Source organism: Lepidochelys kempii, chromosome 6 (genome assembly GCF_965140265.1).
Source record: "Lepidochelys kempii isolate rLepKem1 chromosome 6, rLepKem1.hap2, whole genome shotgun sequence".
Lineage (NCBI taxonomy): Eukaryota > Metazoa > Chordata > Testudines > Cheloniidae > Lepidochelys > Lepidochelys kempii.
Window position 1 is genome coordinate 1,613,316 of NC_133261.1, and position 18,384 is coordinate 1,631,699.

The following is an 18,384-nucleotide window of genomic DNA, read 5'->3' on the forward strand; positions in this document are numbered from 1 at the left end:
ACTATACCTGTGCATGAATTTGCCTCTCCTCCCGACAGGCTCACCAACCACTGAGCTATTCGCTAAACCTCTTCAGAACATTGTAAATGTAAAGCTGAAGGTAAATGAAACCACGACTTTCCTCAGCCAGCACAGGAGGAATTTGCTTTTTTGTTTTAGAAAAAGATTAATAAAAATATTGAAAAAATTCTTCTCCTTTTATATATTTTAACCTAGTAGAATTCAGAAGTTTCGTACAAAACTATGGTACCTGGAAAGAACATTCAAGTTCACAACCAGCTGCAAAGAGGATACACACAATGCCTACAAGCAGCTAGTAAAATGCCTACAAGTAGACTAGTAAAACTCCCATGCAACATTAAAAGGTTAATGCTCCCTACTCCCTCATACCAGAGAACAAAAATCCCCATAGTTCGCCCAGCTCAACTAAGCTCTGAAGTGATAGCTGACAGGTGTGTCTTAAGCCATTCTTTTCCTTCCCACTGTAATCCAGACTGTGGGAGGATAACTACTGGGACTAACTTCTGAGGGCAGATGTGAATTTTCTGTGCCTTGATGGCTTCCCATCCCGGCTGGAGGCCTCCCTGGAAGGTGTTTTAGTGAAAATCACAGAGCAGGGGCTCACGGTCCAACTGTTGTGTCGATGGTGATGCCCTGTCGATGTGGGCAGCTGCAGCTCTCGCCGTTTCCTGCTGCCCGATGTTGCTACCCACCTCCCTGCACATGTACATCCTGGCTGTAGTGTCCACCCCACTCCCACCCCCAGCCCCACCCTAACAGCTGCTGCTTAGCTCTGCAGCCTCAGTGACGAAAACTTGACTTCGCTGCCAACAACAATATCAGCCCCTGCCCCAACTTCTGGCCCAGATTGGTTAAGTGACACAGATAGCGCTCTCTGGAGGTCTCCAGGAAGATGTCGGCCTCTCGAGTCAGCTCCGCTTCCACCGCCGTCAGCAGGGTCTCCTCCGGCTCCTTCATCTCCTCCCGGCACCGCCCCAGCAGCGACCTGCGCTTCTCCACGAACTGCTCCGCCATTGCACTCGGCGTCACCGTCAGACACTCGCCCATGCGCTGGGACAGGCCGTCCTGTGTGGAGCCGGAGAGGAGGGGGCCCAAGGCTGTTAGAAGGTGGGGGTTGAACCCCGTCTCACCCGTGGACCCTCTGGCTACAGCACAGCAACTTCTCTCCACCCCCCTGACCGAGATCAGAGCCCCATCCCGTGCATGGGTTGGAGTCTCCCATCTCTGCAGCCACCCTGGGAGCTGGAGATATGAACTCCTGTCTCCTGCCCCACAACCCACAACCCATGGGGCTGGCCGGGATGTTTCCCTGGGGTTCCCCGGGCTGGAGCACAGTTTCACCCTGTCTCACCTTCTCCCTCAGAAAGTCAGCGTGGTCTTGGCGGGCTCTGTCCATGACTCTCTGGTTGATGTTGTGACTCTGATAGTGTCTTCGGTAGGTCCCAAGGAAGGTCTCGGCCTCCCGAGTCAACTCCGCCTTTAGCGCCGTCATCAGGGTCTCCTCCGGCTCCTTCATCTCCTTCTGACACCACTCCAGGAGCGACCTGCGCTGCTCCATGAACTGCTCCGCCATTGCACTCGGCGTCACCGTCAGACACTCGCCCATGCGCTGGGACAGGCCGTCCTGTGTGGAGCCGGAGAGGAGGGGGCCCAAGGCTGTTAGAAGGTGGGGTTGAACCCCGTCTATCCCATGGACCCTCTGGCTACAGCTCAGCAACTTCTCTCCACCCCCCTGACCGAGATCAGAGCCCCCCCCGTGCATGGGTTGGAGTCTCCCATCTCTGCAGCCACCCTGGGAGCTGGAGATATGAACTCCTGTCTCCTGCCCCACAACCCACAACCCACGGGGCTGGCCGGGATGTTTCCCTGGGGTTCCCCGGGCTGGAGCACAGTTTCACCCTGTCTCACCTTCTCCCTCAGAAAGTCAGCGTGGTCTTGGCGGGCTCTGTCCATGACTCTCTGGTTGATGTTGTGACTCTGATAGCGTCTTCGGTAGGTCCCAAGGAAGGTCTCGGCCTCCCGAGTCAACTCCGCCTTTAGCGCCGTCATCAGGGTCTCCTCCGGCTCCTTCATCTCCTTCTGACACCGCTCCAGGAGCGACCTGCGCTGCTCCATGAACTGCTCCGCCATTGCGCTCGGATCCACCGTCAGACAGTCGGCCATGCGCTGGGACAGGCCGTCCTGCGTTGAGCGGGAGAGAAGTGGGAGAGGGGGGACACAAGGCTGTTACAAGGTGTGCGTGTGCGGCCCCATCTCACCCATGGACCCTCTGGCTACAGGAGAGCCACTTCCCCCGAACTCCGTGCCTGAGATCAGGATGCCTGTTGTACTGGGGTTGGGGTCTCCCATCTCTGCAGCCACCTCAGAAGCTGATACGAGGTCCCATCTCCTTCCAAAAAAACATAGGCCATGGGGATGGCTGGGAAGGTTCCCTGGGGTTCCCCTGCATGGGGCCACAACCCCTCTCACTCACCTTCTCCCTCAGAAAGTCAGCGTGGTCTCTGCGGGCTCTGTCCATGGCTCTCTGGTTGGTGGTGTGATGCTGATAGCGCCTTCGGTAGGTCTCCAGGAAAGTCTCGGCCTCCTGAGTCATCTCCGCCTCTAGGGCCATCAGCAGGGTCTCCTTCTCTGGCTCCCTCATCTCCTCCCGGCACCGCCCCAGAAGCCACCTGCGCTGCTCCTCGAACTGCTCTGCCATTGCGCTCGGATCCATCGTCAGACAGTCGACCATGCGCCGGGACAGGCCGTCCTGCGTGGAGCGGGAGAGGAGGGGGAGAGGAGGGGCCCAGGCTGTTAGAAGGGGCGGGTGTGTGACCCTGTCTCACCCATGGACCCCCCAGCTACAGCACAGAAACTTCCCCTCACTCCTGTGACTGAGATCAGGGCTTCCACTGTACATGGGTTGGATTCACCAATCTCCACAAGCACCCTGGGAGCTGGAGATATGAGCTCCCGTCTCCTCCCCAAAGCCCAAAGCCCACGGGGTTGGCCGGGATGTTTCCCTCTGGGGTTCCTCTGGCTGGGGGCGCAGACCCTTCCGCCCCCTGAACTCACCTTCTCCCTCAGAAACACAGCGTGGTCTGTGCGGGCGCTGTCCACGACTCTCTGGTTGTGGAAGGTGATGGCCATCTGTGCCGGGGGGACAAGACCGGGGTGAGCCGCAGTTCATGGGGCCCCGACTCCATTTAGTGGCTGAAGCTTCCACCGCAGCAGCCTCACGTAACAGAGAGATGCCACTAGGTGGCATGGCGGCCGCTTTCGGCGTCTGGTGCCCCTGGTCTCCAATTTGTTCCCTAACGGCAGCCCAGCCTCGGCTCCCTTCCCCACCCCGACCTGCATTTTGCCCTTGCAGCACTTTCCTCTAGCCAAAGACTTTGCAAACCCCTGTCCCAGCCGGGCTCGGCCTGAGGCTGACGCCCGAGAGCACATCAGTGACGCCGGTTCTCACGGGTCTGGTGGTGTGTGGGGGCTTTTATTGATCATCAGGGGGCAGGTGGTTTGGGTGTGAATCTCAGCTCTTTTTTGCTGGGGGGAGGGGTATTATTCTGGGCTGGGTAAACTCTTGTTGTGGAGGAGCAATTGTTGGTCTGAGACCTGATCAACCCCCCATATTAAACCAGCTTTGGGCGAAACTCAGAGATCTCACCACTAAACGTGAAAAAAAAGAGAATTTTCTGCTGCTGACAAAGTATTCCCTCCCCAGGAATGCCCCTAACGAGAGTTATAACCACCCAGGTTGTAAAGTAGAAACAGCCAGGTGCTGTGAAATTAGGGAGGATAGAGAAGGAGACTCAACAAACATAAAATAAGCTAAAAGAAAAGGAGTACTTGTGGCACCTTAGAGACTAACACATTTATTTGAGCATAAGCTTTCATGAGCGACTGCTCACGTCATCGGATGCATTCAGTGGAAAATACAGTGGGGAGATTTTATATACACAGAGAACATGAAACAATGGGTGTTACCAGACAGACTGTAATGAGAGTGATCAGGTAAGGTGAGCTATTACCAGCAGGAGAGCGGCGGGGGGCGGGGGGAACCTTTTGTAGTGATAATCAAGGTGGGCCATTTCCAGCAGTTGACAAGAACAGTTGGGGGGAAATAAACAAGGGAAAATAGTTTTATTTTGTGTAATGACACATCCACTCCCAGTCTTTATTCAAGCCTAAGTTAATTGTATCCAGTTTGCAAATTAATTCCAATTCACCAGTCTCTCGTTGGAGTCCGTTTCTGAAGTTTTTTGGTTGAAGAATTGCAACTTTTAGGTTTGTAATTGAGTGACCAAAGAGATTGAAGTGTTCTCCGACTGGTTTTTGAATGTTATAATTCTTGACGTCTGATTTGTGTCCATTTATTCTTTTACGTAGAGACTATCCAGTTTGGCCAACGTACATGGCAGAGGGGCATTGCTGGCACATGATGCCATATATCATATTGGTAGATGTGCAGGTGAACGAGCCTCTGATAGTGTGGCTAATGTGATTAGGCACTATGATGGTGTCCCCTGAATAGATATGTGGACACAGTTGGCAATGGCTTTGTTGCAAGGATAGGTTCCTGGGTTAGTGTTTTTGTTGCGTTGTGTGTGGTTGCTGGTGAGTATTTGCTTCAGGTTGGGGGGCTGCCTGTAAGCAAGGACTGGCCTGTCTCCCAAGATCTGTGAGAGTGAGGGATCATTTTTCAGGATAGGTTGTAGATCCTTGATGACGCGTTGGAGAGGTTTTAGTTGGGGGCTGAAGTAATGGCTAGTAGCGTTCTGTTATTTTCTTTGTTGGGCCTGTCCTTTAGTAGGTAACTTCTGGGTACTCTTCTGGCTCTGTCAATGTGTTTCTTCACTTCAGCAGGTGGGTATTGTAGTTCTAAGAACGCTTGATAGAGATCTTGTAGGTGTTTGTCTCTGTCTGAGGGGTTGGAGCAAATGCGGTTGTATCGCAGAGCTTGGCTGTAGACAATGGATTGTGTGGTGTGGTCTGGGTGAAAGCTGGAGGCATGTAGGTAAGTATAGCAGTCAGTAGGTTTCCGGTATAGGGTGGTGTTTATATGACCATCATAGAATCTTAGAATATCCAGGTTGGAAGGGACCTCAGGAGGTCATCTAGTCCAATCCCCTGCTCAAAGCAGGACCAATCTCCAATTTTTGCCCCGATCCTTAAATGGCCCCCTCAAGGATTGAACTCACAACCCTGGGTTTAGCAGACCAATGCTCAAACCACTGAGCTATCCCTCCCCCCACCTTATTAGCACCGTAGTGTCCAGGAAGTGGATCTCTTGTGTGCACTGGTCCAGGCTGAGGTTGATGGTGGGATGGAAATTGTTGAAATCATGGTGGAATTCCTCAAAGGCTTCTTTTCCATGGGTCCAGATGATGAAGATGTCATCAATGTAGCACAAGTAGAGTAGGGGCATTAGGGGACGAGAGCTGAGGAAGCGTTCTAAATCAGCCATAAAAATGTTGGCATCCTGTGGGGCCATGCGGGTACCCATAGCAGTGCCGCTGATCTGAAGGTATATATTGTCCCCGAATGTGAAATAGTTATGGGTGAGGACAAAGTCACAAAGTTCAGCCACCAGGTTAGCCGTGACATTATTGGGGATAGTGTTCCTGACGGCTTGTAGTCCATCTTTGTGTGGAATGTTGGTGTAGAGGGCTTCTACATCCGTAGTGGCCAGGATGGTGTTTTCAGGAAGATCACCGATGGATTGTAGTTTCCTCAGGAAGTCAGTGGTGTCTCGAAGATAGCTGGGAGAGCTGGTAGCGTAGGGCCTGAGGAGGGAGTCTACATAGCCAGACAATCTGCTGTCAGTTTGCCAATGCCTGAGATGATAGGGCGTCCAGGATTTCCAGGTTTATGGATCTTGGGTAGCAGATTAAATACCCCAGGTCGGGGTTCCAGGGGTGTGTCTGTGTGGATTTGATCTTGTGCTTTTTCAGGGAGTTTCTTGAGCAGATGGTGTAGTTTCTTTTGGTAACTCTCAGTGGGATCAGAGGGTAATGGCTTGTAGAAAGTGGTGTTGGAGAGCTGCTGAGCAGCCTCTTGTTCATATTCCGACCTATTCATGATGACAACAGCACCTCCTTTGTCAGCCTTTTTGATTATGATGTCAGAGTTGTTTCTGAGGCTGTGGATGGCATTGTGTTCTGCACGGCTGTGGTTATGGGGCAAGTGATGCTGCTTTTCCACAATTTCAGCCCGTGCACGTCGGCGGAAGCACTCTATGTAGAAGTCCAGTCTGTTGTTTCAACCTTCAGGAGGAGTCCACCTAGAATCCTTCTTTTTGTAGTGTTGGTAGGAAGGTCTCTGTGGGTTAGTATGTTGTTCAGAGGTGTGTTGGAAATATTCCTTGAGACGGAGGCTTCGAAAATAGGATTCTAGGTCACCACAGAACTGTATCATGTTCATGGGGGTGGAGGGACAGAAGGAGAGGCCCCGAGATAGGACAGATTCTTCTGCTGGGCTGAGAGTATAGTTGGATAGGTTAACAATATTGCTGGGTGGGTTAAGGGGACCACTGTTGTGGCCCCTTGTGGCATGTAGTAGTTTAGATAGTTTAGTGTCCTTTTTCTTTTGTAGAGAAGCAAAGTGTGTGTTGTAAATGGCTTGTCTCGTTTTTGTAAAATAAGCTGTGAGCCATGTTTTTATGCTGACCCTCTGCACAGAGAAGGTCACACCTAAGTTACCATTTGGGCATGAAAGAGAAAATGTAAAGAACCTGGGCAGGAAGAAGGACACATAGGTGCCAGGGTGTAATTGGTTAAAAATTCTGTTATTTAGGGGTGTGGGATATTGTGACAGATTTAGTAAATTTGAAAGAGGGAGCTAATTTTACCGATAGATGTAAATGAAAAAACAATGCTCTTTGGGAATCAACTCTGGAGAGCAGTACAACATCAAGCTGCAAAACATCCTACCCCCTGCAAGACCGTGACATGTATGGGCACCGGGAACCCCCCATGAGAGGATCCTGACTCACCATTGATGAAATTTCTCCATATATTGGGAGTGGTGAGCATATAAGAGTTGCTTGGTATATGTATTCTGTGTGTGTTGTTAATAAATGAATGTAAAGAGCACAACTGTGTAAGACTTTCGCTGGGAAAAGGTACCGCAGACCCGTACAGCCCGGAGCCCCGAGGGGAAAGGGTGGGTACTTAAATTGACCCGGTTTCTTCCTGAGCCCCGTGGGTACCAATAGGTTTGCCAGAGGCTGGGAATGGGCAACAGGGGATGGATCACTTGATGATTCCCTGTTCTGTTCATTCCCTCTCGGGCACCTGGCATTGGCCACTGTCGGCAGACGGGACACTGGGCTAGATGGACCTTTGGTCTGACCCAGTGTGGCCGTTCTTATGTTCTTATGTGTCTTACACCCTGAGACCTCAGTAGAGAAAGGGCGAGGGTGCCCTAAATTGACTGGGTCACGCCTTGAACCCTAGCTAGGGTATAGGCGGGGGGGCCCTAAATCGACCGGGGAACACAATGACTCCGGAACAGTCTCTGCTGTGGCACTATTGTGGAGTGGCTATTGCGGAGTAGTCATTCCAGAATGGCTAGGCTGGTCTATCCCCCCTCCCAAGGACATAAACTGCACCCCTCTCACCACAAATTCTCCTCTAGAAGAGGGCCTGGGTAGCACCTGTCCCAGGCGATCTGAGGCTGAAACCCAAGAGCACTTTGCAGTCCGTGCTTATGGGTAAGTCTCCACTGCGATGTAAGGCCAGAGTTAGTAGGAATTGAGTTAGCAGCCCCTGGGGTTGTTAACCTAAGGTTGGAGCATCTACACGCATTTGTAAGCCCAGGTTAGGACTGCAGTCCTGGCACACTCCACCCCAGGAAAAGGAGCAATCAGTGTGGAACCTCAGGCCTGCCTAGAAAGGCTGCAGGGAAGCAGCCAATCAGGGTGTGGCAGGCTCAGTTAAAAGGAGCTGCAGGGGTGAGCTGGGTTGTCGCTGGCTGGGACCAGAAGGGTAAAGAAAGACTAAAAGACTGTGAGACTCCACGGGGAAAGAGACTGGGGAAGGAACCCTGCTCACGCAGGGATAGGTCTGGGAAACTCTGCAGGTGAAGAGGCCTGAGAGAAGACCCTGAGAACTCAGGACAGAGATGGAGAAACTCTCCAGGCAAGGAGGCCTAGAGGAGACCCTGCTCATACAGGGAACAGAGAGAGAACCCAAGAAGGTGATGGGACAGAGTGGGAAGCACCCCAGGAAACGCAGCAGTAGCAACTAGTAATGAAAGCAGCAGGTGGCTGCTACTTGCAGGGTTCCTGAGTTGCGACCTGGAGTAGTGAGCAAGCCTATGGCCCCAGCCGGCCACTGGCGCAGTGGCCAAAGCCCTGAAAAGGGGGCAAGTTTCGTTTTAGAGCCTGAGAAAGGGGCTAGATGCTAGAGTGTAAACAGGCCCAGAGATGAGGCTCAAGCCCCCACAGAGGGCCAGCCGTTTGTTGGACTGTGTTACCCTGAAAGGGGCTCCTTCGTGTATCTCAGACTATGTGTGACTTAGCCGGAGGGCTGAGCCACCCCTGACTAAGGCAACTGCCAACAGGGAGCACCGGGAACAGAAAATGGGAAGAATGCAGGATCGCCCCAGCTGGCAGGAGGCACTCATGAGAGGTGACTATTCCTTCATCACACCAACCCATAGAGGAGAATGGGGCATGTGAGGAGCATGAACAACAGTTCCCAGGAGCCACCTTGGCAGCGTTGCCAAATGGAAACATTTGGGGGGTTTGTGGGCACCTCAATGGTTTCTGCATGAAAAACCAAACCAAAATCGTCACTTTTGGGCCAGCTCTGATAAACTGCTGTTATTCACATGCCGACACACACAGGGCTGGTGTGTCTCCATGCCTGGGGACAGGCGTGTTGATGTTACGGGCCTCATGAACTGGAGATATATCCGTAGACTGGGCAACCCCTCCAGTATTAGTGACATTGCACCCCATATGTTTATGGAAATATGCTTATGAGTGAATATGATGTAACTGGAATATGCTTCATGCAAAAAGGTCTCTTGTAAGGTATCATTACAAAGCTTATAATCTACTGAGTGTGGTCATCCTATTTGTATGAACGTATCATTCTTGTAGCTGAAGTTATAATTATGAAGTTTTACTCTGAAGTCCTATTGTAACTATGCAAAGGGCAGGCCATTAATGGTGGTTTGGAATCTTGATGGCTCCCATTAACTAGGACAATTGGTTGTAAATGGCTCTGTTTACTTGAAAGCCTTCCTGTGTTCCTATAAGTCAGGCCGGGAAGAATGGAGGCTTGAAGTCTCACAGGACACGTGAACATGTCACATGATACTGGAATCCATCTTAAACCGGGTGCTTTTCCATTTAGAAGGAACGGTGGGAACCCAGAGAGACAAAGGATTCCCACCTTGTGCCAAAGATATAAAAGGGGGTGGAATAGAACAAAGGGGGCTGCCAGTCATGAGAAATCCCTAGTTACCACCTGAGCTGGAACTAACGAGAACTGTACCAGGGAAAAGGATTGGGCCCAGACTAGGAAGGAATCTAGTCTGTGAAAGAAGCTTATTGGAACATCTCTGAGGGTGAGATTTACCTTTATTCAGTTTCTTCATGTATTAGGTTTAGACTTGTGTGTTTTGTTTTATTTTGCTTGGTAACTTACTTTGTTCTGTCTGTTATTACTTAAAACCACTTAAATCCTACTTTTTTTACTTAATAAAATCACTTTTCTTTATTAATGAACCCAGAGTAAGTGATTAATACCTGGGGGAGCAAACAGCTGTGCATACCTCTCTATCAGTGTTATAGAGGGCAGACAATTCATGAGTTTACCCTGTATAAGCTTTATACAGAATAAAACAGATTTATTTGGGGTTTGGATCCCTTTGGGAGCTGGGTGTCTGGGTGCTGGAGATAGGTGACTTGCTGAGCAGTTTTTGGTTAAAGTCTGCAGCTTTGGGGGCATGGACCCAGACCTGGGTCTGTGTTGCAGCAGGCTAGTGTGTCTAGCTCAAGAAGGCAGGGTTCTGGAGGCCCAGGCTGGCAGTGGAAAATGGGCTCAGAGGTAATTCCAGCACGTCAGGTGACAGTCCCAAGGGGGTCTCTGAGACCGAACCAGTCACACCCTCCAGCATCAGCCACCAGCATCAGCATCAGCCACCTTCTAGTCTAGTCAAATTCTTCTACCTTGGAGTCCGAGAACCCGAGACCCTTTCCCAGTCACCTCCAGTAGGATGGCCCCAGTTCCAAGCACCTCACCAGCCCTGGCATGGACGACAGAGGGGAGACACCCTGCGATCAGGTCAGAGGCAGAGACAATACCTGACAGGGAGAGGAGAAGCCGAAGCGATGTTTCTTCATCACATCAGATAAATTCTGAAAAGGAACCAAAAGAAATCACCATGTCACAGACTCCACAAGGCTTAGAAAGGTTGGGAACATGGAGATGGCTCCCCTGGAGCTGAGATGCAGCCACCTCTGGGGTGGGGCAGCTGGGGAATTGGGGGTATTGGGGTCATTACTGACTGCAAGGGGAGAGCATCCCCTTCCTGCTCCCTCCAGCACAGCTGGCCAGTCCTCACCTTTATCTTGGCAGCGAGCTGTGTCCCGGTGAGCATCTCCCGATGCCGGTCTGTCTGGACATGTTGACTGGCCGAGCTCACCAGGGTGGTGACGTAGTCCCTCAGGCTCTCCCGGAAATTCTCACCCATGTCTGCAAAGGGGAGAGAGATGGACAATGGTGGTGGAATATAGGGCCTGTCTGATGCCCCTACTTTCTACCTTCCACATGTAGGCATGATCAGCGCCCCAATCACATTGCTCTGCACATGGCAGGGGGCTTAGAGCCAATGACCAGGGTCCATTACCTCTGAGAGTTCCCTCGCTCCCCATCGTGATCCGCTCGCCAGGAAAGGGCATCAGATAACAGCAGCTGCTGCTTCTCTTCAGTGCTTCCAGGGCCTTGGGGTGTTTGCAAGGGGACCTCGCCTCCAGCTTCTGCCGAGACAGGGGGAATCGTTACATTCACACACAAAAACCTGTGTTAACATTAGCCAGACCTGCCAGGCAGTCAGAGAGGGTCTGGAGGAGCCCGGCCTCGTTTGCGGTAGGAATTGGAAGGGGTGCAGTGAACAAGGCAGGGGACGGCAGGAAGAGAAAGGAGTGAGTCCCAGGGCTCAGCCTCCTCGCACCCCCTACCCCATTCCCAGTCTATCCAGATGCCTTGTCCCACCCTGCTCCTTTCCCTCCTCCTGCTCTGGCTTTTCTCCCCTCCACACTGCAATCAAGCAGCTTCCTCCTCCCGCCACCTGGGCTCACTGAGAGCATGGGAGAGACAGGAGGTCCCCTCTCAGTTCTGGTGCCTGGCCTGGAGCAGCACTTGCAGGGAAAGTCCAGCTTTGCTCCTGCAGCCCGAGGCTGGAGCGTGCTGGGTCGCTCTGTGGGGACGGGGCCATGCTCAGTCTGGGCGGCATGTGGAGCTGGGAGGGGTGGAGTATGGTCTGTGTAGACGGACTCTGCCTATGCCTGACACACTGGCCACCCCACCCCCCATCAAATTTAGAGTCCTTACTCTGCAGCGGGGAGGGCGGGGAGGATAGAGATGTTTAAAAAAAAAAACGGAACATCAGAATTTTCTTTCAATATTGCCAAACAATTAGTTTTTTTTAGCCTCATTCTCAGAAACAGCTGGAGGGAGCATCCGCGAATTGAGCTGGCGGCAGAGAACAAGCATGGAAAATTTCAGCCCAAACAGTTAAAGTTTGGCAAAGTTATAAGCAACTTTAAAGGGGTCTTATAATGGGATTTGTCACACAACCATTACAAAGGATGGGGTTACCAGCCCCTGAGAGGGGAAAGGCCCCGTGTCCCATTCCCCAACCCCTGAGCCAGCCAGTCCCCAACACTGGGTCTGGATCACAACTAGGCCCTGGGTCCCATTCCCCATCCCCCCCAAGCCCCACACTCATCTGTCTGACTTGTCTCAGATGCTGCTCCCCACCCTGGGCTCCAAGGACCCGGGAGCTGCTCCAGTCCCGCACCAGTAGGTCCAGGTGCTGCAGGGGAGACAGAAGGGGAGTTGAGGGTGGGGGGACACTGGGACGTGGAGAAGGACAGTGTCTGCTGGGGAAACCTCAACCCCTCAGGAGTGGGGCTGGGGTGCAAGGGGCAGGAGCATGCTGTGGAGTGGAGGAGGGGTGCAGTGTGGGGATACATGGGGCAGAGCAGGTGATGGGGGAGAAGCCGTCTCACCTGAATGGGCTCCAGTCCATAGGCCTCTCCCACCACTTCGGCCACCTGCACAAACATCTGCAGAGAGAAAAGAGGGGCGGGGTGAGTCTGGGACCTGGGAGGTGTTTAGTTTGGGGGGAAATGATCCTGCCTGTGGACAGAAAGGGGCCTGATCACCCCCCACCCCCACACCTGAGCTTCTTCCTCTGCCCAGGGCAGAGAGCGAGGCCCAGCGAGCGCAAAATAAAATGTGAGATGGACAGAGACGATTTCAGTGGGTCAGAGAGAAAGAAGCTGCACCCGGCCATGGGAGTGAGAGGGAGGCTGTGGGACATGAGGGTCTGGCACGGGCGGGGAGGACTGTCAATGCACAACCCCTCCTCTATCCGGTTTCAGGGCTTTCTCCTTCTCTCAAGGTGCTCCATGGAGGTGAGGGAGGAATGCGGGGGGGGAGTCAGTGGTCAAAATTTGGGGTCCTTTTACAAAGGGGTTCCACTCCACAAACACCCCATTGCCTAGGGCTGATGGATGCTTCCAACTTCCTTTGCACAGCCCCAGGGGTCAAACCACGGCTCTGCTCACGCCTTGAACAATGTCAGCACGTAGCATTTCCCTGAGCTCTGACTAGGCCTCCATATCTCTGCGTGAACCAGTTTTTTGCCAATGACAGAACCCGGGGCAGCGAGGACAGATAAAACCCTCCCAAGCCAACCCCTCCCCTGAACAGAGAATCCCCCCAGGGCTCAGTACAGGGGCAGGACACGCCATATACCACAGGTGGCAGTGATGTTGCTAAGGGTGCGACTGACAGAGGCTCGACCCAGCGGGGCTGGGGCTGGGTAAGAGGCTGGAGAGAAAAGACAAGCAGTGCAGGGGGACAGAGCGACCGCCCCAGGACCTGGCCCCAGCAGCTTCCCACCAATGGCAGAGCTGGGCTGGAGGGGAGGGAGGGGTCCTAACTTTGGCCCAGTGGCCCACGCCGGATACCTGGGAGCAGAGAGCCAGGCTGGGCCGTGTGGTGACAGTGCTGACTCCAGAGGCCCACGTCACCGTGGGAGAGTCGGTTTCTCTCTCTGGGCCTCAGTTTCCCCACAGGAGCTATGGGGAGGGATAATAACGCTGTGGGCATAAGGGGAGAACCTGGCCCGGCCACGTTCTGCACTGCCCGGCCTCACCTCCAGGTATTCGAGATCCGGGTCCTTCACCCGACAGCCAGTGTTCAGTATCTGCAGATAATCACGAGACAGACAGAGCTACAGCAACGAGCAGGGACGGCCGTCCCAGGCCCCTTCCCAGCCACGTCACCCGCTCCCTGCAGCACAGCGCCCCCTAGCGCCTCACTGGGGCATTGGGGCCGGCCCTGACCCCCAGGGGAGAGCACCCCCCACTGAGCCTCCACCTTGCTCCCTGCAGCACAGCACCCCCCGGGGAGCCCCACTAAAAGGTTAATTAGCCTTATAAATAAAAAGAAAACAAGGAAAGAAGAAGTGGGACCACTAAGCACTGAGGGTGGGGTGGAGATTACAGATATAGGTGTAAGCAGAGGTTGAATGAGGACTCCCCTGACATCGGGTGGTGAGCTGTGGAAAAGGACTTCAGGAGCTGATCTCCTTTGGATGGGCACACCCACCCTGCCTAGGTGCTCAGCATGATGGGATTGCTTGCCCAAATGGTCACCTTTGGCTGGTGTTGGATCCCCAGTCTCCTTGTCATTGGGGCATGAAGGGCAGCAGAACTGTACCTGGCCGACCCCGATGGAACACACACACACTCACACTCACACTCACACACACATGTATGTGTGTTGTGGGCCTTGCCTAAGGGTCCCAAACACCACTTGTCCCTTCCTCTCTCCACTGTGTAATAACAGAGCTAAGTGAGACTCAGTTGAGAGTCTTGTTACAGGCTGCAGAGCTGAAATCGCTGATACCTAGGTCAATGTATTAGATCTGCTTTGGGACAGTGTCTCTGATGCAAGACCCTGCCCAGTGTGCCCCAGCCGTCAGGCTCCCCCACGAACAGCTGAAATCACTGACAGCTGTGTGAAGTGGGGGGCCCAGAAGTCAGCTTGATGTGGCCAGCAGGGCGGCTGGCGGAGAGGGGTGGCAAGCGGCCAGCAGGGCGGCTGGAAGAGAGGGCCAGAGAGCAGAGCCCCACAGGGAGGCACGGCAATTGGCCATAGGGGTGACAAGCGAGTGCCCGAGCCGCGGAGCGAGTAATGTGCCTCCTTCTCTCCCCCGTCCCGTTTTCACCTAGGGTGGGAGGTGAACCCTGCAGATGCACCTGTGAACTCTGGGGCTGCACTGGCCAAGGACAGCAACTGTGAATGGGGTGCAGAGAAGGGACGGGCACGTTAAAGGGAATTTTGGGTTGCTGGCTTAAGACCCTGCAGGAAAAGGGCACTGCCCAACCTACTTGGGGGTGGGTCTTTTGCTCATGGTGTATGTTTATGAACCCTGTTTGTGGTGTTTTCCCAAATTAATGCCGAGGTACTTCCCTCCTTTTATTCAAAGTTTCTTTTCTACACTCAGACTCTGTGCTTGCAAGTGGGGAAGTTTTGCCTCTGAGAGGCTCCCAAGGGTGGTGTGTAAATTTCTCAGGTCACTGGGTGGGGGCTCGTGCCAGTTCTGTGTTGTATTGTTGAAAAGAAACCCCTAGATATTGAACCGGGCCCTGGTTGCTGCTGGCTCCACCTGGAAGAAGGGTTACATGGGTTTGGCCCAACAGCTAAACAAATATCTTGCCTCCGATTTTAATAAGCTTATAGAGATGCTTGTGGCAAGATGGCTAATGAGAACAAGAATACGGGAGTAGAAATTGTCACTGAATTGGCTGAAATGGAAGCCAAATTCAAACAGCTTAATGGGACCAAACTGGGGGGTCAGGACCATCTCCACCAAAGAATATTAAAGAAACTGGCACACAAAATTGCAAGCCCAATAGCAAGGATTTGTAATTAATCTGTAAAAGTCAGGGCTTGTATCCCATGATGGGAGAATGGCTAATATAGTACATATATTTAAGAAGGGAGAAAAGAAGTGATCCAGGAAACCACAGGTCCATGAGTTTGACCTCAATTGTATGCACGGTCTTGGACGAAGGTTTGAAAGAGACAGGAGTTAAGGACATAGAGATAAATGGTAATTGGCATAAAATACATTCTGGCTTTCCAAAAGGTAGATCATGCCAAACCAACCTGATCTCTTGCCTTGAGAAGATAACTGATTTTCTAGACAAAGGAAACGCAGTTGATCTAATCTGCCTGGATTTCAGTAAGGCATTTGATACAGTGCCACATGGAAAATTAAATTGGAGAAGATGGGAATTAAGATGAGAATCGAAAGGTGGGTAAGGAGAGGTTAAAAGGGAGACGACAATGGGTCAAACTGAACGGTGAACTGTCAGGCTGGAGGGAGGTTACTAGTGGAGTTCCTCGGGGATCGGTCTTGGGAGCAATCTTATTAACATTTTCATTAATGACCTAGGCACAAAGAGTGGGAGTGTGCTGATCAAATTTTGGGATGACCCACAGCTGGGAGGTATTGCCAGTACGGAGGAGGACCGGAATATCGTACAGACGATCTGGACAACCTTGAAACTGGAATAATAAAAATGGGATGAAATTGAATAGTGAAAAGTGCAAGGTCATGCATTTTGGGACTAACAACAAGAATTTGTGCTTCAAGGTGAGGACATCTCAGTTGGAAGCGACAGAGGAGGAGAAAGACCTGGGTTTATTGGCTGATGACTGGATGACTATGAGCCGCCAATGGGATGTGGCCGTGAAAAAGGCTGATGCAACCCTAGGATGTACCAGGTGAGGTACTGTATTTCCATCAGAGACAGGAAGTGTTATTGCCATGATACAAGGCACTGGTGAGCCCCCATCTGGAGCAGAGTGTGCAGTTCTGGTCTCCCACGTTTAAGAAAGATGAATTCAAACTGGAACAGGTAGAGAGAAGGGCTACTAGGATCATTCAACGACTGGAAAACCTGCCTTAGAAGAGGAGACTCAAAGAGCTCGGCTTGTTTAGCCGAACCAAAAGAAAGCTGAGGGGAGCTATGACTGCACTCTAGAAACACAACAGAGGGATAAATACCAGGGAGGGAGGGGAGTGATTTAAGTTAAGCACCAACCTTGACACAAGAACAAATGGCTATAAATTGGCCAGCAACAAGTTTAGCCTTGAAATTAGACAACAGTTTCCAACCATCGGAGGAGTGAAGTTCTGGAACAGCCTCCCAAGGGGAACAAAAAACCTAACTGGATTCAAGACTGAGCGTGACAAGTTTATGGAGGGGATGGTATGATGAGGTTGTCTACAAAGGCATATGGCTCATGTGTGAAGGCTCGTACCAAATATCCCCAAGGGCCAGTGATGGGACACTAGATGGGGAGGGCTCTGAGTTACTATAAGCAATTCTTTCCCAGGTGTCGGGCTGGTGGGTCTCACCCACATGCTCAGGGTCTAGCTGATCGTCATATTTGGGGTTGGGAAGGAATTTGCCCACAGGTCGGATTGGCAGAGACCTGGGGTGCGGGGGTTGCCTTCCCCTGCAGCACGGGGCACGGGTTACTTGCAGGTTTGAACTAGAGTAAATGGTGGAGTCTCTGTAACTTGGATTCTTTCGATCATGATTTGAGGACATCAGTAATTCAGCCAGAGGTTCGGGGTCTATTATAGGAGCGGGTAGATGAGGTTCTGTGGCCTGCAATGTACAGGAGTTCAGACTAGGTGATCATGATGGTCCCTTCTGGCCTACCAGTCTATGAGTCTGTGTGTCCCCTTCCTCACCCTTCTGAGACAGCCAGTCCCCACCCTGGGCCCAGATCAGGGCTGGTGCCCTCTAAAGGGGAAAGGCCTGGCGTCCCATCCCCTGCCCCCATGAGTCAGCCAGTCCCTGCCCTGCGGATGGATTGGGCCCAGCATCCCCTACAAGAGAAAGCTCCTTTTCCCCTTATCCGGCCTGTCTGGTCTCACCAACTCAGTCTCTTCCTGCAGAGGCTTCGCGATTTTCTCCGCTAGGTTTTTGACGTGTGTGTCTGGGATCATCCTATCCCCGGAGCAGGGAGCCCGGCAGTCCGGGCAGCGGTGCTCCTGGGCTGAGATCTGGCTCCAGTGAGTCGAGAGGCAGCCCCGGCAGAAGTTGTGGCCGCACTCGATGGAGAGGGGGTCTTTCAAGACGTCCAAGCAGATGGAGCAGGTGACGTCCTCCCGGAGTTGTTCCATCCCCCTGATCCCGCAGGCCTGGGGAGATCCACTGGGTCAAGAGCTAGCACATGGGAACATCGGGGCTAAGATGCTACCGCAGAGGGGCTGGGAGCCAGGACTCCTGGGCTCTACTGTTAGTTTTCACCACTCGGCTGGGTAAGTTTCCAATCACGGTTGTGCGCTGGCCACTCCCATTTTGGGGCAGGGCTGGCAAGTGCCTCTCTGCTCATGGGGTTTTGGGTTACCTGGAGCCCGGGAGTGCAGCCCTGTCCCCCTCCCAGCTCTGCAAATGCCCCTCACTCCCAACCCATAACCCCCTACTATCCCAGCCCTGCCCCCTTCTCTGCCGGTGCCCCTCACTCCCGACCCACAGCCGCCTGCTAGCCCAGCCCTGGGCTCCCCCCAACCTCTGCCGGTGCCCCTCACTCCCGACCCACAGCCCCCTGCTAGCTCAGCCCCGGGCTCCCCCCAACCTCTGCCGGTGCCCCTCACTCCTGACCCACAGCCCCCTGCTAGCCCAGCCCTGGGCTCCCCGCAACCTCTGCCGGTGCCCCTCACTCCCGACCCACAGCCCCCTGCTAGCCCAGCCCTGGGCTCCCCCCAACCTCTGCCGGTGCCCCTCACTCCCGACCCACAGCCCCCTGCTAGCTCAGCCCCGGGCTCCCCCCAACCTCTGCCGGTGCCCGTCACTCCCGACCCACAGCCCCCTGCTAGCCCAGCCCTGGGCTCCCCCCAACCTCTGCCGGTGCCCCTCACTCCCGACCCACAGCCCCCTGCTAGCTCAGCCCCGGGCTCCCCCCAACCTCTGCCGGTGCCCCTCACTCCTGACCCACAGCCCCCTGCTAGCCCAGCCCTGGGCTCCCCCCAACCTCTGCCGGTGCCCGTCACTCCCGACCCACAGCCCCCTGCTAGCTCAGCCCCGGGCTCCCCCCAACCTCTGCCGGT

General features: G+C 53.3%; 1 protein-coding gene across 1 annotated transcript; it reads right to left on the reverse strand.

Moving 5' to 3' along the window:
* Positions 1-801: 801 nt before the first annotated feature.
* Positions 802-17,457, reverse strand: LOC140912224 (RING finger protein 112-like). The gene is made up of 12 exons (XM_073346355.1): positions 17,209-17,457; positions 13,402-13,479; positions 12,248-12,304; positions 11,959-12,051; positions 10,864-10,993; positions 10,579-10,709; positions 10,319-10,372; positions 3,076-3,150; positions 2,495-2,770; positions 1,930-2,202; positions 1,373-1,645; positions 802-1,086 (listed from the first exon to the last, which is right to left on the reverse strand). The coding sequence occupies exons 1-12, from the start codon at positions 17,455-17,457 to the stop codon at positions 802-804; spliced, it is 1,974 nt and encodes a 657-aa protein (XP_073202456.1).
* Positions 17,458-18,384: the final 927 nt, after the last annotated feature.